The 23,507-nt window shown below is 39.3% G+C and overlaps 3 protein-coding genes across 3 annotated transcripts in view; 2 read left to right on the top strand and 1 right to left on the bottom strand.

Annotated features, from left to right (window-relative positions):
• The window catches only part of LOC306756858 (potassium voltage-gated channel subfamily B member 1-like), a gene marked incomplete at both ends in the record, with an annotated part of 38,524 nt that extends 36,277 nt beyond the window's left edge, over positions 1-2,247 (top strand). Inside the window, one exon of the mRNA XM_079241757.1 lies at positions 403-2,247. Within this exon, the coding sequence (XP_079097883.1) occupies positions 403-2,247 (1,845 nt within the window). The remainder of the gene's footprint in view (positions 1-402) is intronic.
• A 7,324-nt stretch (positions 2,248-9,571) lies between these two features.
• Positions 9,572-12,108, top strand: LOC306756954 (retinol dehydrogenase 10-A-like; the record flags this gene model as incomplete). The annotated part of the gene is made up of 5 exons (XM_079241907.1): positions 9,572-10,021; positions 11,369-11,467; positions 11,543-11,688; positions 11,771-11,902; positions 11,988-12,108. The coding sequence occupies 5 exons, from the start codon at positions 9,572-9,574 to the stop codon at positions 12,106-12,108; spliced, it is 948 nt and encodes a 315-aa protein (XP_079098033.1).
• Positions 12,109-12,414: 306 nt separating this feature from the next.
• Positions 12,415-23,430, bottom strand: cse1l (CSE1 chromosome segregation 1-like (yeast)). Its single transcript, XM_079242893.1, has 25 exons — positions 23,351-23,430; positions 21,562-21,654; positions 21,296-21,438; positions 21,053-21,154; positions 20,808-20,953; positions 20,633-20,723; positions 20,407-20,514; positions 19,901-19,993; positions 19,603-19,770; positions 19,383-19,512; positions 19,199-19,264; positions 18,825-19,027; positions 18,625-18,709; positions 17,865-17,926; positions 17,638-17,774; positions 16,425-16,528; positions 16,233-16,330; positions 15,977-16,127; positions 15,681-15,889; positions 15,356-15,453; positions 15,181-15,266; positions 15,009-15,090; positions 14,224-14,370; positions 13,536-13,767; positions 12,415-12,986 (listed from the first exon to the last, which is right to left on the bottom strand). Exons 2-25 carry the CDS (start codon positions 21,644-21,646, stop codon positions 12,897-12,899), a joined length of 2,916 nt encoding a protein of 971 aa, XP_079099019.1. The 5' UTR covers positions 21,647-21,654; positions 23,351-23,430; the 3' UTR covers positions 12,415-12,896.
• Positions 23,431-23,507: the final 77 nt, after the last annotated feature.

Here is a 23,507-nt window from a genome sequence, read left to right as displayed (position 1 = left end):
TAAAAACGAATTAAACAAGTCCAAAGCACACACCCACACATACACACACTGAACACAAGTGAATACATCGCTCAGTTTGAAGCAACTTTGTTGTAATATAGACTATTTAAAATTTGATCTGATGATGAAAAATATTAATCTGTACCAGACTGTTGCTGAGTTAATTAGCTTGAAACTCTACATGACAAATGTATCATAAAGTTACAAGGAAAGTCAGGGGGATTACCTAAATCCACTTTTCTAGGGAAGCAAATGTTTGTTAAAATTACCATGACGATTTATCCACAATTTTTTAAGTAATTTCAGGCTGAACTAAAGACCCAAATAGGACTGATGAGCCCTTTATTTCCTCAATATTATTTGCTACTTATTTAAAAATATCTTCTGCTTCTTTTTTTGCAGATCCTGGCGATTATCTCCATCCTCTTCATTGTGTTGTCCACCATTGCCTTGTCTCTGAACACCCTCCCAGAGCTGCAGGACACGGATGAATTTGGTCAAGCGACAGACAACCCACAACTGGCCCACGTTGAAGCTGTGTGTATTGCCTGGTTTACCATGGAGTATCTGCTTCGCTTTCTTTCTTCTCCCAACAAATGGAAGTTCTTTAAGGGTCCCCTAAACATCATTGACCTGTTGGCTATCCTACCCTACTATGTCACCATTTTCCTGACAGAATCCAACAAGAGTGTGCTGCAATTTCAAAATGTCCGCAGGGTGGTTCAGATTTTCCGTATCATGAGGATTTTGCGTATTCTCAAGCTGGCTCGTCACTCTACTGGTCTCCAGTCTCTGGGCTTCACTCTGAGGAGGAGCTACAATGAGCTCGGCCTGCTTATCCTCTTTTTGGCCATGGGCATCATGATATTCTCCAGTCTAGTGTTTTTCGCTGAGAAAGACGAAGAAGACACGAAATTTAAAAGTATCCCAGCCTCCTTCTGGTGGGCTACTATCACAATGACCACTGTGGGTTATGGAGATATTTACCCAAAAACTCTGCTGGGAAAAATAGTTGGGGGTTTATGTTGCATTGCAGGAGTGCTGGTGATAGCCTTACCCATCCCCATCATTGTGAATAACTTCTCTGAATTCTACAAAGAACAAAAGAGGCAGGAGAAAGCCATCAAAAGACGGGAGGCTCTGGAGAGGGCGAAGAGAAATGGTAGCATTGTCTCTATGAACATTAAAGACGCATTTGGCCGCAATGTGGAGCTCATGGATGTAATGGTGGAAAAATCGGATGACAAGAAAGAGAAGATGCATGATAATCATGTGTCTCCATTAAGGGGAACCCCCAGGCACAGGTCACCAGTTAACCCCAGCAGCCCCTCTAAGATCCTTGAGTCAAGCTATCAAGAGTATGCTAAGCCCTCAACTAGCCCTCAGCATCTCAGTGCACAGAAGCTGGAGGAGTTATACAACAAGATGGCCAAGACCCAGTCACAATCCAGCAACAGCAAAGAGAAGGGGCCCCACTCCAAAGCGTGCAGACAGAAAGCTGAAATTGAAATGGGAAATATCTCGACTGAAGTGGTCTCAGGTACAGTGGAGGCTGTGACAGACATGAAGAGTATGTCCAGCATTGACAGCTTCATCAGCTGTGCCACTGACTTTCCTGAAAGTGTTCGCTTTTGCTACAGCCCTGGCAGCAACGTGACAGGGAGGGTCAGTACCAACCCCAGCCTGGAGCCCACCCTGGAAAATGAACATGAAGGATCACATGGCACTACTGCACCCCTGACGGTGGAAGGCACCAAGTTTAACCCATATACTGAAAGCCCCAGAGGACTGCGCCTTAACAATCCACTCAAGAGCCACTCACTTAAGGTCAGCGTAAGAGGTGGTGAGGACACAGGGACAGGGGTCCTTTCTGACAGCTCATCAGTACAAAGCCCTGAGGCATCTATCTACACAACTGCCAGTAGCAGGACCCCCAGCAAGAGCCCAGAGAACATACAGCCCAGCAACTTCACATTCCATGATGCATCCATCAGTAAGTTCATTGATGCTGATACAGATGAAGAGGAGCATCCACACGACGGTTCAGGCGCCAATGCAACACAAAGACTCTTGGAGAAAGCCAGCCCAAAGTTTGGCCATCGCTCCAGCTTACAGCAGGGTCCCAACCACATGGAGGGCCTTTCGAGGAAACTGGGAAATAGCACACTGCCATTAGAGGGGCAGGAGAACCATGTGGTCCAGGAGCTGCAGCCACTTCAGGGAGAGAAGAGTCACTCTAACTCTTAGAGTTACTGTAAAGAAATGGACTGTAGAGAGAACAAGCAGAAGTGTAGATGGAGAGTGAGAAGCACAACTTCCCAAAAAAACTACTGAGAACATTTGCAGGAACATTTGACAAAATAAAACACGATGCTTCTCTCATGAATTTTCATTAGCTGTGGATGATGGGAGAGAATTTTGTCTTGTGCTCTCATACTTTCCTTACCAGTGACTCCTCATTAAATCAATTAGTGGACTCTCAAAATGGAATAAAAGGAATGCAATGTGGGGATTTTTACAATTTATACACTTTTTTTTTTTTTTAGGCCAGATCACAATCTAATCATTTCAATCTAGCTGTAGGGGCACAGTATCGTTTTTATAAGCAAGAACCTACTTTTCTGAAGTCCCTGGATACCACTTTAAAGCCACTGCAGCAAAGCCTTTCAAATCAGTAGCAAACCACAAAGGGCATTGAAACAAGGCACATTCAGGAGAGATATTTCAAGTAACTATATTGCAGTATGAAGGGGGTGTATTGTTCATTCCCTACAGTGTATATTATATACAGTGTTTATTACAAAGCAGAAGGTTTGAAAATTTGTAGTTTGCTTCCTTTAACTCCCTCCTCCAAAACTGGCCTTAGTTCATGTTGTCTACAATGTTTTATGTTTGTATGAAAAGAGAAAGCCAGAGGCAGACAGGAAGATAACGCATTCATACGCGTGTGTGTGTGTGTGTGTGTGTGTGTGTGAGTGTTTGTGCAATAATTATCTTTAAAAAATATTGTATTTATTGTTATTTAGTATTAGTGGTCTCTTGTCTTAAGAGTTACATTTAGCAGAATCTGGAGTTTCAGTCTATTTCTGTTCAATAGGAGTGTCTGTTGACTTTTTACTGCACAGATTATCTGTAGACAACACAGAAAAACACTGTGAGGCTGCACCATCATTTTCCTTCTTGTTCCCATTGTGCCCGACTGCTGGCAAGACAGAGCACCTCAATGCGATCAATGCTTTTATTGCAAACAGAGCAAAAGTGTATGACTCTTGTTCTTGTACTTATTTTTGTCTCTAAATGTTTGTGTGCGCGTGTGTGTGTGTCCCTAAAATCGGTGTTATCACAGGTGAAAACTTTCTCAAAAGCATTGTTGTTATTGTTGTAGTGGCTCAACTGAAATTTGCATAAAATTACCGAAGAGCATCTCAATAGCTGGAAAAACAGCAGTGAAAATCCAAAAGATTTGCTGTTGACCTCCAGTTTTGTAGAAGCATAAATATTGTTCACATATATCCACAGAAGTAGACCTCCTATAAAAAATACACATTTATGGTACAAGAATCAAAATAATTTATATTTTTAAGATATTTTCTAAAAAAAAAAAAAAAAAAACAAGAAAGACGCTTAGACAAATATATTGTGTTAGCCTCATAGTTTTGCATTTTAATGCACCGTATGTGCTGCATTATAATAGATTATATTCTGTAGTAGATATATTTATATTGTTTGCTACTTTTGCCCTATAAAAGCCTGTCCCTCTGTCTTTTGTGCAATGTAAAGAACCAAAGAATAGTTCTTTCTCATAGCTTATACACATGATAGTACATTTTGATATTTTATCAAGATGTTTGAGCATTCCCTTTCCTAACAAGAGAATCTGACGTATTTCAGGGAGCCATACTTGCTCATTTGGGACAAACACACGCTGGCCTCCAAAGAAAACAGCTTTGATGGAGGATCCAAAACAAAAAAAAGAAGAAAACGGGGGGGTAAGAAGGTGAAGATGAAGAAGTAGGGAGATAGGAAAGAAGGGAAAATAGCACTTTATCTTTCTGTTTCAAAAACTTTCCTGCGCTTTGGTTCTTGGCAAATGGTCCTTTTCACAGAATCCAGAAACATATTGCTCATTTAAGTCCACACGACATCTCTTTAAAACATTAGATATCATGGAGCTTTGTGCAGCTTGCCACTCAGGCACACAAACAGGAAGGAGATACAGTGCATGCCACTTTAGTTCAACAATTATTCTGTATCTTGCTCTTTTTGTGCACATGATTTCCAACACCCAGTCTGATCATCTGGTGCTCTCATACTCTCTCTTATCAACTTTATTTCTTAACGTATCATGCAAGCGTAATACAAAGCAACTTTTTTAGCACTAAAACATTGAGCTTAAATAAAAATAAATCATTTCCTGTCCATGGTTCTTTGCAGCCATTAGACATTATGTGAGTTAGATATTTCTGTGCCTTTGCTTTTAACAAACTACCCTGCACAATGAATCTGACCAAGTGGAATCCAAATAAGAAATAAGGTAACTGTGAAGCACACAAAGGGAATTTGGTCTTCATGCTGGCACTCTGGTATATTTGGTTTCACAGCCCTTTCCTCTGTAATATTTTCTGTGCACTTAAAATGCACCAAACATTTACATGAGAAAGGCCCAGTCCACAAAACAAACAGGTGCAGACATACACTCAGCAGACTGAACGACCACTGTTTCCATGGTGATGGTTGAGATGACTGGATGGCTCACATTTGATGCATGCAAGTAACCTAATTTGTAAAAACATATTTATTCATTCATCTCAGCTGTTCTCTGCTCCTTTGTGTCTTCAGTGTGGTGTGGTCTGGTAAAATTATATCAACAGAGAACTGGATTGTGGGTCTCTCAATCAGAGTGCTCCATCATTACTTTAATTCACTCCGTTTGTCCTCACAGAAACAAATGCACATCTCAGAAAATTGCAAAAATACAGGCAGAGCATGAATACGCAAGGCTGAACCTGAGGTGCTACCTCAGATTTGAATTATGAACACTTCGGCTAACCCTTCCTGCAGGATGGGAACTTGAGATGCAAATGGAAAGGGAACAAATGGTGTGTGACAGGGAGAGATGTGCATCAGAGCTGTCAGCTTGATTAGAACTGACGTCCCGAATGATGGCTGCAGCACTCTGCTTCTCAACTTCCCATCCAACTTCTGCTCAAAGACCTCCTCAACAACCACACTGTGGTCATCCCGATCAGAATCTTAACGTCGCTCTGCTTTTGTGGTCAGACATAAAAGTCTATTGATCTGGCATAATTATCATCTTTGCAGTCTGTCAATAACAAACAAAGTTACACTGCCAGGTTGAGCTGCATTTTTCCATTAGACTGCCCAGATTTTTGCTTGAATCCTATGTTCGTTGGTTTTTTTTTTTCTTGCTGTGTGTCAGTGCAAAGCTGAGATGAGGTATCTTTTTGAGGATGTGTTCAATTCTCACATTCTATAAATATCATCCCAGGCATGCAAAGACTATGGGTCTGCAGGAAAGGCTCAATTACAGGAATGTCTTCAATAAAATTGAGTCATGCAGCTCTGAGGAACAAACTTTGAAACAAAATTATCTGGCAAAAGGGAAGCTCACTGGCAACCATACAGTCATTGGTGTGTGGGATTTATTTTGCAGCCCAGCCCTTAACGCTGCATGGTAATTAAATAAAAATGTCAAACTGACAAACAGTCATATGACTTTCTCTGTTGAAGGTGTTAGAAGCAGAAGAAAAGACTAGATAGATAGAAAAGGGAGGGTGTGGAACACAGTGAAGAAGAAGAAGTTCATTAGCATTCATCACACAACAGTCCGACATGCAGTAAACGACTAATGTTTGAAATGAGCCTCTAATCACAGTCAACTTTCCTCCAAACAAGCCATAGTCTATTTTAACAAAAACAACTCGTTTCAGTGTTGAATGAATGTCAACAATGTCTTTATTGCTTTTTATATATATATATATCTTTTTTTCTGAACTGCACTTTATTGATTTTCTTGACCAAATATTCTGCTCTCATGAGACCATTCAAATCTCAACATACAAAGGCACATATTGGTTGGAGTACAGTCTTCAAAAAGCACAAATTAGAACATCATTGAGAAACTATTTTCTTTCAGTACAATGTTTCACACAAGAGGTTCAAGCCAAATACAGAAATATAATTTAATTTTCTGGATCTTCTCTCCTTCAGAGGAACAATCACTCTGTTCAACTCACATGGCTTCGTGCGCTGCCCTTACTGTGTCTGGGAAATGTTTGTTTTGTAAAGTTTCATACTTTGTACCAGTTGAATTTGTAGAACATTGTGTGTGTGGTTTTCAGTTTTTCAAAGCATGTAGCGCTATAAAACCTTGACACAGAACCTGTAAATATCATTTAAAAAGCTGTAGGAAAATATCTACAATGAGCAGTTTTGAAGCCAATTCCTTCTTTTACTGACTGATGCTTAATAAAACATGATAAGTCAATGCTGGGGTCTGTCATTGCATTAAGTAAAACGTGCTTTGTTGATACATTAGTGCAGGAAACCACAGGAGCAAAGTAGAGACAAAGACAGATTGGCGTTTAAACACCGTAGTGTTGTATAACAGCGCCCTCTGCTGGTCACTTCTCATTAAACAACTCACTGTATTATGGTTATTATGGACATTAACTTAACAATTGCCCTATTACTATTCAATTACTTGTTGTTTTTTTTCTTTTTTTTATCACTATTACTTTTATTGTTTTGCTTACATACCACAACATAATTATCATTTCTTCTTGCACAATGTGCCAGTCAAGTATAGACAAACTTTCCAATTAAATCAAATAGAAAAGTGAGTCCAAACTTTTGACTGGTTGTTTATGTACATTGCTAGTTTTGTAAGCACAACAGTACAAATCAGTCATACGATAGTGGATCTTTACCTTGTAATCTGATACTTTTCATCTTATTATGTTGCAAATACTTCCATGTTCTTGCAGAGAATATCAGTTCTCTGCTGGGATGGAGTTAACATACCAGCCTTTTCTTGATGGCCCATTACACATTTGTGTCCAGTCATGAAAAACCCAGGGTCATTTTGAGTTGTTTGCACATTCTTAAAGCGTTGTTTCTATATTTCCTAATTCTGTCTAACATATAAGCTGATTTACAACTATACTAAAGTACATGAAAACATATTTATTTTAAACAGGGATTCAGTTATTTATCTGATGAGGAAATAACAGTTGATTTCCTACTTCTTATCAAATTGTGCAAAGTTCCGAATAATTAATTATTTTTAAAATGAAGTGAGGAACAGACTTTGCAGAAATTCATCCATTCATTCATTTTCCTAACTGCTTAATCCAATTCAGGGTCGCAGGGAAGCTGGAGCCTATCCCAGCAGTCTTTGGGCGAAAGGCACGTACACCCTGGCCAGTCCATCGCAGGGCCACACAGAGACAAACAAGCACTCACGCTCACACTCACTCCTATGGGCAATTTAGAGTAACCAACTTTGCAGAAATTAGATAGTAATATTGCAGATGATTTGTCAAAGCAAAAAGCACAGTAAATATTGTGCATTGATAATGACCACTTTCCTTCTGATTGATTAGCTCTGATCAAGCAGGTGAAGAGCCCAAAACTAGCACTGATTCCCTCACTGCGTACGCCAAGGCAGAACATTTATTTGTTAGCAACATAACTCAAAAACTTAGCTTAGCTTGGTTACTACTATATTACTTTGTCTCTTGAGTTTGCTTCATAAATTTCATGTTTTGCATTATAGACTGCACTCAAAAAAGCTAAAGACTTAAATTTTCATTGGAAAAAAAAGCTCATGTAAGATACAAAGTAAACTTAACATTTAAGTCGGATAACTACAGGAATGAAAATTTAATTGCAATTAAATTAAAGTGGATGACTGAATCAAAGTATTTAAGAAAAGTGAAAAAATGGCTGAAAATTATGAATCTCTTAGACCAATAGAGATCATATATATAGAGACAGACGGACGGACGGACAGACAGACAGATAGATAGTACAGTATGCATTTGAATTTCAAGAGGATGTGGATTAACAAGAAAGCGTTTCAACTTCTCTATCACTGATGACACCCTCTTTCATAGATTGGGATAATTCTGTCGGGGTTTAAGGTTTTACGCCAGTAAACCCCATTTTAAAATCCACCCCGGAGGCTGGGGAAACCTAATACAGGTGAAAAACAGGCCCCACGTGTGGCCGCTGCACCCTGGTTGTGTGCTGGTTACACAGGTCTGAATCGACCTCCTGTGTTTGTAGCAGCTCCACCCAGGATATCCTGTGCATTTTCTGGTTGCTAGTAAAGCAACCAGAAAATGTTTTGTCTCTTGTATAAACAGTCAAATGGTTGACCATCTTAGTTGTAATTTTCTCCAAACTAGTCAAGAAATAAACAGATTAATCATTTTAGCATTATTTAATTTCTTTCTTTTAAAGTTTTAGTACATTGGATACTAATCAACTATGTGTTATGTCTGCTAATTTCATGATAGATCTGACCTTGAAGAACCCCTTTATTTGTTTCTGCTTTTATTTTTTTATGTAAATCAAAGAACCATGAATATTTTTAGAACCCACCTTCATCATTATTGATCAAGTTTGTCTGAAAGTAGAAAACAGATTCCCATTTGTACTGATGGATTACACCATGCTGATCATCAGTACTCAGCTTTGAAGAGGATTACATCACAGTCAATGCCAGTCAGAACTTCAGGCTTTTCCCACACAAACAGCCACTTCCTCAAGCAGCTCTGTAGCACAAACTTACCCTGGAGTCCAGAGCTCAGACCTCTAATGTCTGTTATTTGAGAAGGAAAACAACAAAATGCAAAATAAAACATAAAGTTCACCCATCAGAAGTTTTTTCTTCTTTTTTTTTTTTTTTTTTTTACATTTTTTAAGGTGATTCTAATAAAAAAATCTATTTATGAAAATTTATCAGGGATTTGTGCGCACATGCTATGTAGTTTATCACCTTAACATTTGAGTTGGATAATCCCACTCACATCATGAGTCAGAAATAACTTTCTGTGCCAGATGAAAGGAATGTCTTTGTAATAAATAAACTTCTGTAATTCAGAAAGGAGTCAAAGAAATGTTGAACATATAACACAGAAGGATGAAATACAGACCATGAAGCTTTGGCCTTTTGGGGTTTAGTACAAACACAATTCAAGACATCATTTCTTCGCTTCTTGAGGCTGCCTGCCAGTGTGTGACCTGCTGGCTTTGGCTCTCAGTGTTTGACCTTTCTTAATCCTTGCCACAGCCTTACAGCCACTGCTTATGAACGAGTTATGAACGTGCGCGAGGTGGCCAATCAACTCCTCAGCCATCAGACAAAAAGCCCTTCATCAGTCAGTGTTCTAATCCGGCACACACACAAGTTATATAAAGTGGGCATCCATACCCACGTCACGCAACTACACACAACTAACGCTCCACAAAGCTTCGCATTCTGCTTGTGCGCTCGTAAAAACTTCTTGTGCAAACCAAAGATCACACTATGTGTAACAGCATCATGATCGTCATCGTGGACCTGCTGATGATGCTCATCGACATGACCTACACCATCCTGTGCGCCATCATCCAGACTTTCCTCCAGCCGAGGCTGAAGTGCATCGATGGGGACCTGTGTCTAATCACAGGCGCCGGAGGTGCGCTGGGTCGCCTGTTCGCGCTGGAGTTTGCCAAAGAGGGAGCGCACCTGGTGCTGTGGGACTGCAACACAGCAGCCAACGAGCAGACCGCCAAGCTGGCGCGGGAGCTGGGTGTGAAGGCGCACGCGTACACCGTGGACCTGTCCAAGCGGCAGAGCATTTATGAGACAGCGGAGAGGGTGAGAGCAGAGGTCGGGGATGTCACCATACTGGTCAACAACGCAGGCGTGGTGGCCGGACGCAGGTTGCTGGAGTGTCCCGACGAGCTTTTGGAGCGGACCCTGCTGGTAAACTGTCACGCGCTGTTTTGGGTGAGATTCTGAGACATGCATCTTTTACGCACACACATCAGAGAAGAAAGAAATGCCACTCTGCAAGTACAGGGCTTCTGTAGCACGACTCCATGTGGGTTATGTAACCCGCATTCGCTGTGCGCCCTGATGGCTCGGGTGCGTGTTTGCGCGCCCGTGTGTGAAGGGATGAGAGCAGCCTGTCCTGCAGCGGGGAGGACAGCATGTCCCGACTGTAAAAAGTCAAACTAATCACCAATTCATCTTTATAAACATGGATCTTATCATGAATGTACTATGTAATGAGCAACTGTGCTCGTACTGGTATAAAAGGTAAAGTTGAGGGTGGCATTGTTAAAAGAGTAGACTAAAAGACCCCACGCGAGCCCACTGACAAAGCATGTGATTCTGCTTCTGATCCTTTTTAAGCCTAAGCCACATATTCATTTTAAAAAAAAAAAAAGAAAAAAAGGCAAGCTCATTAACGCCGAATACCAGAGGACATCAGCCTGCAGACATGCAGTGGGACACACACACACAAAGCATCTGACCCAAAATGACTCAGGCTGTGTTGTGATATATCGATCCCCTCCAAATGTGGTTTTACATTTTACATCCTGTATCAATACATGACCCTGATCTGAACAAATAAAAGCAGTTTCATTTTATATAAAAGTTTTACACACACAGCTCATTTTAAGGAGAACCAAAAACGCAATAAAGCGAAGGATAATTATTGAAATAATCAACATCCCATGGCAAATTTCACTGACACTTTTTGTTGTGAATTGAATCTTCTTGCAAACTATTTAGCGCAGTGAAAAGCATTGAATTTAGCTCTCTCCATGGTTTTCGAGTCATAAGACCCACCTTTTTTTTTTTTTTTTTTTTAACTTTTTAAAATTATTTTTATCTTGTTTTTAGTGTATTTTAGGATTACTGTTGTCATTATTGTTCTATTGTTCTGATTCAGAGTATTTCAAAGTTTTTAATTTTATGTTCCCTGCCCCAACAATGAATATAGACAAACCACAGTCATTCACAACCTCAATAACCATGGTAAAATTCATGAGAACAGACTTTAATGGCACTTCCAAGTTTTGCATATTTATTGTAACGTCACCTGACTCCCATTTGCTATAATTCTTCTCCCACTGTACTGGTTAAATATGCAGGAAAGTTGCAAGTTGCAGACACTTTGCAAAACTGAAACTTCGCAGAAAATTCAAAGTTCTTGCATATTATAAGAATGTCAAAAGAGGGAATTAATGTTGCAAAGCTGTGAAAGCAAACTTTATTTCAGTCTATAAACCTATATGCGCTTTTCTTCCTGATAATAAGATAATCTTTCAATACACACCTCAATAGATGACAAAGGCCTTCCTCCCTCAAATGAAAGCAAAGAACCATGGTCACATTGTAACCATAGCAAGCGCCCTTGGACTGTTTACCACAGCATGCGTGGAGGTATGATGCACAAGACACCACGATTTCCAAAACAACAAAAACATGGCATGTTAACAGACTGTCTCATGCTTCCAGGATTACTGCGCCAGTAAATTTGGAGCTGTTGGTTTCCACGAGTCACTGGCACACGAGCTGCGAGCAGAAAATCACAATGGCATCAAAACCACTTTAGTGTGTCCTTATATTGTGGACACAGGGATGTTTGCAGGCTGTGAGATCAGGTGAGGATGACATTGTCATTTCTAATTTAAGCTGTTAATTGGCTTGGTCAGCAACATACATGTTCCTTTTCATAACTACCAGACAAGAGCTGCGGAGCCTAATCCCACCTCTGGAGCCTCTTTACACCGTCCAGCAATCCATGAAAGCCATTTTAGGAGAGCAGCAAATGATCTGTATTCCTCGTCTTATGTACATCCCTTTCCTTGCAAGAGCGTAAGTATTGGTTTGATTCTTCAGGTAATATTAGTTGCACAGACCAAGTTCATGAATTAACTTGACTTTGGTTTTCTGTTTGTAGATTGTTACCTTGGGAGGCAAATGTTGTCACATATCGCTTCATGGGAGGTGACAAATGCATGCTCCCGTTCATCAGGAATGCTGAGCTGAAGACCACTAATGGCCATATCAAGTCTTCCTAGGACTGTCTCAAAAGTGATGTTAAATGGACTGATGCAGAACACCAAAGGCTTGTAGTGTGCATTTTAGAATACACGTCATCTCATGGGAGAGCCCAGCATTGGCACTTGCTTGTTTTTTTCCCCCTCTGACTCTCCTGCAACTTGAATATACAGAACATTTTTTGCAAAAATATCAGAAAATATGTCAAGAAGTCGTAACTGCATTCAAATGGCAATGAATCATTAAAAAAAGATAATCAAAAATATAGTTAGACAAACTAAGACTACAATGGTAACAGATTTATAGAAGTGCCTCTTTATTCACATTAAACTGCAGGAAAAAAGAACTACACATCAACAAATCTGAGCAAAACATGCAACAATACAAAGTGTTATGTTTGAGCTACAGAATTATTTTGCATTAACCATAAAAATCCAAAACATACAAAAAGAAATGCACTAAGGAAATCCTTTCCATTTGATTCCGCTGTTCTGCATTCCACTGCTCCTTTTTACCTCTGCGGATATTGCTGAAATAAATGACAACTGCACCATAGTCAACATATCCAAATCCTCGTTTGTCTCAAAAGCATGAAACATAATTTGGCTATGCCTACTTTTGGTCAAAACCATTAAAAATCTTCCATCAGAGGACAGACCCTCAATTCAAGCAAAAATATTTCTCTGGTAGCTCCATCATAAGCCTGTCAAGTCGGAAATTCAGCTGAAGGCAGTCTGTCATGTGACCTGGGGCCTCTGTGGTTGCAGCGTACTGTGGTTTCCAGCAACTCACCATCGCCACGTCAGGTTTACACCAGCTGCACAGTGGCTGCCTGTAGGTAGCCCTGCAGGAACTGGAGGGCTTCGGCATTCAGACTGGTGCTCAGCATGGAAGGAACCTGCAGCACAGGCAGAGGCAACATCTTAATTACACTTTCTAAAACACATCCTATCAATTTCATTACATTAAATCATTCATTCATTCATTTTCTGAACCGCTTAATCCAATTCAGGGTCGCGGGGAAGCTGGAGCCTATCCCAGGTGGCTTTGGGCGACAGGCATGGTACACCCTGGACAGCTCACCAGTCCATCGCAGGGCCACACAGAGAGACGAACAACCACTCACACTCACTCCTAGGGGCAATTTAGAGTAGCCAATTAACCTAACATGCATGTCTTTGGATGGTGGGAGGAAGCCGGAGTACCCGGAGAGAACCCACACATACACGGGGAGAACATGCAAACTCCACACAAAAAGGCCACTGACCAAACCCCTCCCCAGCCAAGGATTGAACCAGTGACCTTCTTGCTGTGAGGCGGCAAGTTTAATTATATTAAATCTTGACAGGTAAAACCCAATCTCCTCGAAGGAAAACAAGCAGACAAAAACAATTCGAAGCAGCAAACAGTCTGTTTTTAGTGGACAAAAATCTGCTACTGAACATACCCTCCCAGGACAGGCAGTGGAAAGCTTGTGAAGTGATTGGGCCAGCAGAATTTTTGGATTGCCCACAGCATCTCCAATTGGGTCGTGTTCCTTCTTGCCAGCAAAGGCCAGCTGCGAGAATGCCGTCTGATACCCTGGTGTGTCTTCAATGTCAATGAAGTGCTCATCATCTGGGATGCTGTCATCTTCTGGCAGCTCAAACAGGCCAATAAGAGCCTGGAGCAGTGGGGTCCTGAACAGATGCAGCAAGTGAGGGTTAGTTTAATGCAGCCCAATAAGATTAACTAGTGTCTCTAAATGAATAAGAAGGCGCTGAGGTCCTATTGTAAGGTTTCTCTCTGCACTTCACACCCTGATCAAAGACCAGCAGCAATCATGGTGATGCTATTCTCACTGCTGTTATTCTTATTTTACTTCGAACATTTAACACCATTTAGACTTGAACACTAGCTACAAGTCAATCTTCTTCCCCACAAGCAAATTTTTCCTGATAGTCTCATATCTGTGGGTGGACAGGCGATAAGAGCTCAATTCCACCTTTTCTCACCCTTTTAAGATATTCTGGCCTATGTTTTTTCCTACACAGAAGTTCTGTGTTTAAGTCTAATCGGGCTGAACATGTTCGAAACAAATAAAAAAAGACAAAGAAAAAAAACGTTTAGGCTTTTCTTACTGTTTGTTTTCTTACCAGAGTTTAGTGTAATCTGTGTCCATCATTGCAGGGCACTCTGTTAGGATCTTTGTGATGCCAACAGCACAAATCTTCTTCTCGACCACTCCAGAAACCTTCTGAACCTCTGGAATAACTATTTTCTCCAGTACCATGCCAAACATTCTGCAACACAAAAGGAAAGACATGTTTTCATTTTTCCTTCAAATTTCAAGACATAGTCCTGCAAAGGCCCTGGAACAAGGAAATACTTGGAATCAAAAAGTAACACTCGCAGTGACATCTCTTTAAATTAGGACACAACCATTACTATATAATTCTACATATAAAATTTCTACCCTGTAGAAATCTTAGTCTCCTAATTCAGCAACTAAAGTATCACAACATTCCAGACTGACCAAATTTCCAAGCTCAATAGAGCTGCTTGAAAACCTATAATGTTGCATATTTGGTTTGTTTTTTTTACTGTAAAAAGTTATGGTCAGAACTTCAGTTAAATGAAGAGGACAGTATGAGGTGTGTGTATAAATGTCTCACAAACTAATGAGGGGATGTTGTGGTGGCATGACATTCATGTTTGCTCCTCCTCTCCTTTGGTTCCACTATATTTCCAAAGAAGTGCAGAAATTACATTTCTACACAACTCAATTGTTTCAGCCGTGATCCAAAACTCTCAAGCGTGAAAACTCTTACAAGTGAAATTCAATGTTCATTCATTGCTTCATATACAGCTTCCATTCTTCACAGTCTACTATGTCACTACTATGTCTAAATGGGAGGGTAGGCAAATCTTTTTTACTTACTTTGGCTGGATGCTGTCAAAAATCTCCTGAAGTGCAATCGCTCCATATTTCACACAATACAAGTTGATAAACACCAAGAAACCTTTAAGAAATAGAAAATACAGACTTTTAAAAACATCAGCACAATTACATTAAAAGCTCAGGATGTAAATAAAGGAAAAACTGTACGAACTCTTGATGAACTTGGTGGTTTTAGAGCTTTGTAGCCTCTGGAAGAGCAAAATGAAGATCTGTTTCCTGTACTGGGTGAGAGATTCTCTGGCAAACAAAGAGCAGAGGAAGTCTAATTCTATTCAATTCATTTCACCAGGTGCAATATCTGAGAGATGATGCAACAATCAGCTTACGGGGGCATGTGCTCTATGATGCTGTTGAGAAGGTAAAAACCTTGGTGGTCATTGGCCTTGGAAGCAATAAGCTTTTGGAAAACTCCAAGTAAGCCAGGCTGAAGGGGAAAGATGGCAAGGTCCAACGATGAACAAAATAATCCAACAATCAGAAAATATACTTCAATCTTCCTTTTAACAATTAAAGCAAAAAAAAAAAAAAAAAAAAAAAAAACGGCTTTCACTGAGTTAATTTAAAAGCAGCATCAACTGGCCTTCAGTGCTGAATTCAATGCATTCATTTAATTTTCCCAGCTTTCCTGCAGTATTCACGGTCAATACTTACTATTTTGTCAGCAGCAGAAGCAGCAATGCTAGCACCTCCCTTCTCAAGGTAAGCTTGAAGTAGGCGCACAAGAGGAGGGATGTTCCCTGTCCGTTCCCACAGAACAGGCTGCAGCAGGTGAGGGAATAAAGCCATATAGGATGAGGGAATGGAGTTGGAGTGGATCTCTAGAAGGAGGGACATCACCTGGAACACGTACGGAAGAAACTCTAGAAAAGAAATAAAATGTAAAAATGAGTTGTCTCGTCAACATATCTTAAAAAAAATCACATCAGTTTCCACAAAAGTTGACACACCCTGGACATCATTCTGAAGGATCTCCGTAAAGACAGGGAAGAGTGCTTCCTCGAAGCTGCTAACTGTAGAGGGGTTGGCTTTGCAGGTAATTCTCACAGAGAGGCACAGGGACTCGAACAGGTAGTGATTAAAGTGAGGTTTGCTGGGATTCTAAAAGTATATTCAAGATTTTAGAAAGGTGAACATGTTTATCGTCAAAATGTGCATCTTTTAGGTTTACCTGCATCTGTTATAAAAAATAAATAAAAAAGTCACCTTGCTCACTAAGAGCAGCTTGTGAGTCAGCTGACCAATCAGAGTGGGAACGTAGGGAACGATGACCTCCTGCAGCAAGGAGAAGCTGCGCATGATTGCTTTAGAAATGAGGGAAAAGACATTGTGAGTATACATAACTAAAGGAATATGACGCTAGAGATGTAGCAATAAAACTACACATTAAACTGTTACCTTTCATGATATATTCATTTTCTGCTGAACCAGGAAGAGCCAGCGCTTTGAACAAGTTGTTGAGCAGCTGTTCGGTAAAAGGTGCCATTTCTGCAGAGGTGATACTGGCAATACAGTTAAAACGATAACCGGTTAGAAGCCAGCAAGATGGATGCAAAGGCTGATGTAGATTTTATGCACATCAATGTCATCTAATGTCAGCTATCTATGAAACTCTTAGTGAAACATAAGGAGCGTTTCTTCTGAGGAACACTGCAGATGCAAGCAAAAACATGTCACAGTAAAACAAACATCTTCCACCTTTACGTTGTCTGAATTATACAAATGATGAATATACAATTTATATTGCTGATTAAGAGGGTGGGGCCTGACCCTTTTTTTTTTTTTTTTTTTTTTACACATCCCACCCCTCCCAACAATTCCCATTGCCCCCCCTACTACAAATCGATTAATTTTGATCTTACTTTTACATAGCAAGTCACAACAGAAGTCCAGAATAGATTTATATTGTGTTGTTTTGTTAAAAAACTAAAAAGTTTGAAATGATCTGATTTACATGACAGCATGTCATGGCGACTCTCTGTGACATGTTCTCAGACTGATGTGTACACACACACACACACACACACACGAGTGTAACCACAGAGAATATACATTAAAATAAAAAAATTAAAAAAAACACCTGATGATCACAAGAAAATATCGACCATTTCTTTTAACTCTCACAGGGAGGTGACAAAAAACACTCTTACGTAAGAAGTAGCCGGTTTTTTCTCCTGCTTTGGTGTTACACCAAAACCATCATGTCCAATCCAAGAAATGCAAAGAGCTGAATATACTTTAAGATCAAGTATCATAGGTCATTTTTAGAACCTTTATGCCAAATTACCGTAGTTAATAAAAAGAAAAAGAAAACTGGAAAAAGGCACAGCTTCCATGCCAGAAGTGATTTTGTTTCCCTTGATAGTTTTATAGGTGTTAAAACTAAGAAACCAAGTCTTTCCTCCAAAGACAAAAACATAATTGCATTCATGATGGCTACTTTGTGTTTATGTTTAACAAGAGCAACCTCATCAAGTATTTGGATTTATTTAGATGCCTGTTTTGTGTATTGTAGTGGTTTACATAACACTGTATATATATCACACTGACACGCTGAACTTCTACAAGACAAGCAGTATAAAAATGTCTTACTAATTAGCCCAATACTCACAGTGTTGTGTTGTTGGGACCTCTCATAGTAAACAACCTTTCCAAAGCATGGGCAGCATAAGTGTGCTGGACTGTGCTTTCAGCCTGCAGGTGAGTTATCAGAAGAGGAACTGCCTGCAGCAGCTGTTCTTTAGGAAGCTGAAGGAGAGAGATAGAAGGAGCCCCCAGTGAAGAATCTCATGTTATTTGGGAAAAGTAAGAAGCTAAGGTTAAAGCTGGGGTTCATACCTGACTCCTGAAGATCATCACATACTTGATTGCATCAGCCTTCAGCACTGGAAATTCATTAACTATGACAAAAATACAAGAGTGTATAATTTCATTGTAAGACAATTAAAAAAACACAGAACTGCATTATTTCATAAAACAATTAAAAGCAGTTTCAGCATCAGATAAGCCAAGTCTATCAGCAAAACAATAGCAGTTAAACAATAGCTCTCTTTAAATAAAATTAAAAAAAAAAAAAACAATAAAATTTTATTTTATTTTATTTTATAAAATAAAATAATCTGTCCTTACATCTAAATCACTTCACTTCAGCATTTATCTCTTCTTAATTAGTTTAACTTTTTGTGTTTTTTGTTTACACTTTTTAGTGTATTTTTAAAATAAATGTTAAATTAACATGAACGAGAAAACCAAGATGTTTGTCTGGCTTCAAACTAGTGAGAAATTCTCTTCCTCCCCATCAATCTGAGAGAATAAAGGTCATTTTTGCATGACCTTTAGAGGGCTGTGTCGTCTCTATTTCTGATATATCTGCAGAGCTGTAGTTTTTCAGTGTATCTCTGCACCAACAGACTTGACTCAAATGAAGAAGTCATTGTGCAGCAGAACTTCATAGGCTGTTAGATCCATTTAATTTGGGTCAGGTGTGTTGAAGCAGGGATGCAATGAAACCCCACAGGGTTTCTGCCCTCGTGGCACCAAGCTGAACAGCACTGCTGTACAAGTCTACAACATTTAAAAGCTACCACAGCATCCTTACCGTTGGAGGATTTCAAGTCTGAAAGAATGTGGTTCACGAAGAATTCAGTCAGATTTACCAACTCGTTTGCTTGTGTAATTCCATGCTGTCGGGAAAAGCAGGAGAATAAACAAAATGCATCTAACACAATTAAAACTTTTGTACGATAGCATATTATTTTTGCTGAGTAAATGTAGCTGAAGTTGCATATCAATCAGCACCTTCTGTGTTTGAGCTTTGGATGCCAGTGATGTGACGAGATAGATGGCAGCATCCTTGTGTTTCCAGTTGACACTGGGGTTTTTGGCATATTCTGCAAGCATCGAATTCACATAGCCAGAGAAGATTGCTGTGACGGGCCCCTCAAAAAACTTACAGAGGCCTCTCACCAAGTCGCACGCTGCCCTACGGCGGGTGTCAATGTCTAAGAAAGGATGGGGAGGGAAGGATTACTGTCAAGAATTATAACATCAAGAATTATAACAAGCTGAGTGATTGATCATTTAGCCAAACATCTTTGATTGTTTTTTGCTTGTTTTTTTTTTTTGTTTTTTTATCATTTCACAGAGTGCGATTAAACAATCTAAATCTTTACCAGATCCCTCTAGATCTCTCCGAATATATTCTTCAGAGTTATCTTCAAAGGCCTCTTCATCTGCACCTAATAAAGCAAGATAGCAATGTGATTGTCACACACAGCATGTTTGTAACCACAGCGACAGGAATCAGAGTCCGAGTCAGCTAAATATAACATATTCAAGTGTGAACTGATCACTTACTTCTGAACTCCATGTTAGGCACAATAACCTTCTCACAAATGCTAGTGAGTGTATTTTGGTCCTCAAATAGATGCTTGTAATGTGGTCTTTCACAGACTGATGCCAAAAACTGGATAGCATTACTTACAAGCTGAGAAACAAAGAGTGTAATTAGCACATATATGAAGCAGAAAAAAAAAAAAGAAAAAAAACATCCATAATGGGGACTGAGCGCTCCCACCAGATCATATTTGACTTCTTGGCCAGTAGAGACTAAAAGGTTCCAGATGGCAGTAACAAAGCGTGGCAGGTACGGCTGAAATTCCTCATCATACTTCTGTGCATAGAGAGCAGCGTTGTCACAAATCTGAGACTTCAGCAGCTCCAGAAGGCCTGCCTCCTCCTCATCCTGCAGGGTTTCATCATAAAAAAACAAAATATGTTATGGTTAAAAAACAAAACAAACAAAAAAAAAACAAAAACTTACATGTACTGCTAAAAACTTATTATGCATATTAGAAGAAAAAAATTCAACATACATCTGTCTGTAAAAGCTTATTATCCAAAGTCAGCAAGCCGTGAAAATTTGTCATCCATGTTTCCATGTTGTCCTCAAAAAACTCTGGGAGGTCCTGCAGGGCAATGATGAAAACAGTTACAAACACCAACTCTTGATAAAAATGGATACAAATGACAACAAACCGGGTCTGATTTCCACATGGGGCTCATTGTTCTGAAAATACAAAAATGTGACTGCCGTGCAATATTTAGAAGTTTGTTATTCAATATAAATATGTGGCTTAACTAATCTATAATGGACCCTAATAATTAAATCAAAGTAAACATGACAGCTTACTGGATTATTTATCATTACTTATTGGACTTATATCAGGCCAAGAAATGACAACCCTTGTGAGAAAAAGGGAGCTCAAGAATTGGCTGCCATATGAGGTATTAGGTATAAAAAATTCCATCAGTGATAAAGAAACACTCACAATATTCATAAAAGTTCAATGGTTGGTGCAAAGGAAAAAACTATTCTGACCTGAAAGTTAAGACTATAGAAAAGCTTGGAGATGAGCGTCAGAGATGAGAAGAGAACTTTTAAGGCATTGACGTCATTCGTGTGAGTCTGACACAACTCAATCGTGGCCTGCATCAAAGAGGAAAAAACAATATTAAAGAGAACGCAATTTTCACTTCTGAAAAGAAGCATTACATGCTGCACAAAATTTAACTCGCTATGGAAATACAACAGTGAGATTAAATACCTTGAACAGCTCTGTTAAAGGTAGGGCAAATGTGTCCAGTACAAGTTTTATTTCAGACCAAAGCTCATTTGACTTGAACTCATGACGGTACCTTAAAAAGAAGAGCAGATAATATTTAAATAAGTCTAGATAAATATACCCATAAGGTACTCATCATTGATAGGGAGACCTCTACCTCTTAAAGAGGGAATGTGCGGTACGAAGCACCCCATTGATGATGTGGAAGTCTCCACTCCTAAACCGCGTTACCATCTCAGTTAGAAGGTCAGGCCATTTTTGAGGAAAGTCTTCTCTTCCTATGATGCTAATGGCATCACTCAGCTGCAGAGATGGATTGAATATGTAAGCAGTGGTTAAGCATTTTACTTCATACTTCTTATGAGACCACTTCAGCTATGATGACATGTGATCACTGCATACCTGTTTTTGAATCTGTTCTGGGCTGCTCAGCATTAAATGAACAATGTTGGCTTTGATTGCCGTTCGGTCTTGATCAGAGATTTTGTTTGGTTCATCTTCAACCTTTGAGGACAAACCCAGAGCAATGAAGTTATATATGGACAACTGCATAAAAACCATCCTGCTAATATGTTATACAAATTCAAATAGTATTTTACATTAAACATTTCTGACTGATGGAAACTAATATTTACTGAAACTCACAATGCGCCAATTTCTTTTAATGTAATTCTTGAATGTAACAGCAGCACAGACGCGAATCACATTGTCTTGGGATTTCTCCAGCAAAGTGAGAAGTAACAGAGGGTAGTTCTGGTTTCCCTCCACAGATTCAAGAAACTTCTCAGCTGGGAGAGAAAAAAACAAGTGCTGCAATGGAGCGCTCTCATATGCCAAGCACAGAAACTGTTATTCACTATACACTAGTAAACATGAGTATATATTAAAGGTTTGTTATAAAGGAAACATACCTGGACGTCTGACTGTTGGGTCTGGGTCCAGTGTTTTCCTCAAGAACTCTGTAAGGGTTTGGAGATTGGAATCATTCAGTTCCATGCTTGCACCTAGGTAAATGAAAGAAACAAATACAAATACAAACACATGGTTAATACATGAGGGCGGCAGCTCTTGCAAAGATTTGTCATTGTAAAATAAGAAAAATAGGTTTTTGGCATCTTTTAGCAGAAATAAGCAAGGTCTTCTCTGAAAATGATGCTCAAGCAGCACAATGTCTTGCTTCAAATCCTGCTTATACGCGAGTCCGAAAAGCTTGGAGATATTCAGCTTTTGTTTTTATTTTAACTATGTCAGAATGCATCTAAAATGCACTATAACCTTTCCACGCGAGACTTTCTGTAAATTTTTTAATACACATATACAAGTGTTGAGGTACTTACTGCAAAGCACACTCTTCTCTAACAAGACAATTAACAACAACAACAAAAAAAAAAAAAAAGACAATGCTCAAGAGACATGTCTGAACCATCAATTGACCACTAAATGTTGTTTAATGATATCTTGTATTGAAACAGACTTCTTCACAATACTGTTCATAATTTCACATTATAAAACCAAGACAACATCTAACACAATAAGGTACACGTTGACATTTTAATGCTGGGTATACCTGCCACTGTTGTAAATTATATGATATGAAGGAATTATCACTGCACGACTCTAATTTAAAGCCCATCAATCATGAAGTGATAGTGTATTTTCTGTAAATTTCACCTTAAAATTGAATAATTAACTTTTTTTGTGGGTAAAGTTTTTATGACACCTAACAAAAGTGTATTTCAGATTTCAATTAATCAGACCACAAGGCAACTTTCCATTTCCTCTCAGGTCAATATCTTAAATAAGATTGGGTCTGGTGGCAGGAGTGAATCTTCATTCTGTTTATAAATGTTGCAATATATGTACATGATAGAGTACTTAAATTGTACTGATGGTTACCATAAGTTTTCCTACCTACAGCCATACAATAAGCAACTAATGAATAAATAAGTGCATTATGTCACGTCTAAGTTTAAAAAAAACAAAAAACAACAACAGTTGCCCCAATATATTTGAAACATGCTGCGTCATCAATAGAATAACACAAATAGTATTCAATATCAAATTTAAAACGTACAACTTTTAAGAGACTCTAACACTTCCATGAAATGCAAAACATACACTGTTATGTGTTGTGGCATGGATTGCTGAAACAATACGTAGTTCACAAAAAGTCCGTTTGACTCAGGATACAAAGTTTGAAATTCCTCTCGTACATCCAATTACATTCAGCAAATAACCAAGCTATACTGGCTAGATTGTCTCAAACTAACACAGACTCATCTGACCCTGATTCCAGATCAGTTTATGGAGTGAAACGCATAAGCTAGCAGGCTAAAGGTTTTGAATTCAAATATTGCACATGGCGTCGGTATGTCACATGTACTGAACTACATATCAAGCTAAAGCTAGATCCAATAGTGATCTTTATCGCTTTACTGTCTCGCCTTTGTTTTAAATGCACACAAACCAGAAAGGAAAGTAAGCTAGATCCAGTGAATAGACTGATCCGACAACCGGGTCCCATCCAAAATACACAGCTAATCTTAGCACTAGCGTGCTAATGTATTGGATGCTAAGCATAAAGTTAGCTCATTTCTGATAATAAGGTTTGTATTTATCAGTTATTGCTGTATAACCCATTTGAGTCAGTGAACCCCACAAAAACATATATTTATTGTTTATGTGATAGCAATGTCTTACCGTTACAATATCTTTTAGTTTAGGTATGAATGTAGCGCCACAACACCGTCCAGACGCGCTCTGAGCCTCCAGACGTCTGGAGCAAAAGGAACTGCGCGGTCCGTGCGTCGCGCAAGCGCAGATGTGAAGGGGAAGCTGGAAACACGCCCCTTGCTTG

Source organism: Telmatherina bonti, assembly GCF_933228915.1.
Source record: "Telmatherina bonti genome assembly, chromosome: 6".
NCBI classification, from domain to species: Eukaryota; Metazoa; Chordata; class Actinopteri; order Atheriniformes; family Telmatherinidae; genus Telmatherina; species Telmatherina bonti.
The sequence above is the reverse complement of the archived record's forward strand: the minus strand, read 5'-3'. Positions and strand labels throughout refer to the sequence as shown.

Excerpts from the sequence above, each read along its gene's own strand:
- cse1l (XM_079242893.1), bottom strand. The coding sequence starts at position 21,646 with ATGGAACTGAATGATTCCAATCTCCAAACCCTTACAGAGTTCTTGAGG. Across the intron at positions 19,028-19,198 it reads GAGAGATCTAGAGGGATCTG|ACATTGACACCCGCCGTAGG; the intron begins GTAAAGATTTAG and ends ATCCTTTCTTAG. Across the intron at positions 15,091-15,180 it reads AACCACCAAGTTCATCAAGA|GTTTCTTGGTGTTTATCAAC; the intron begins GTTCGTACAGTT and ends TATTTCTTAAAG.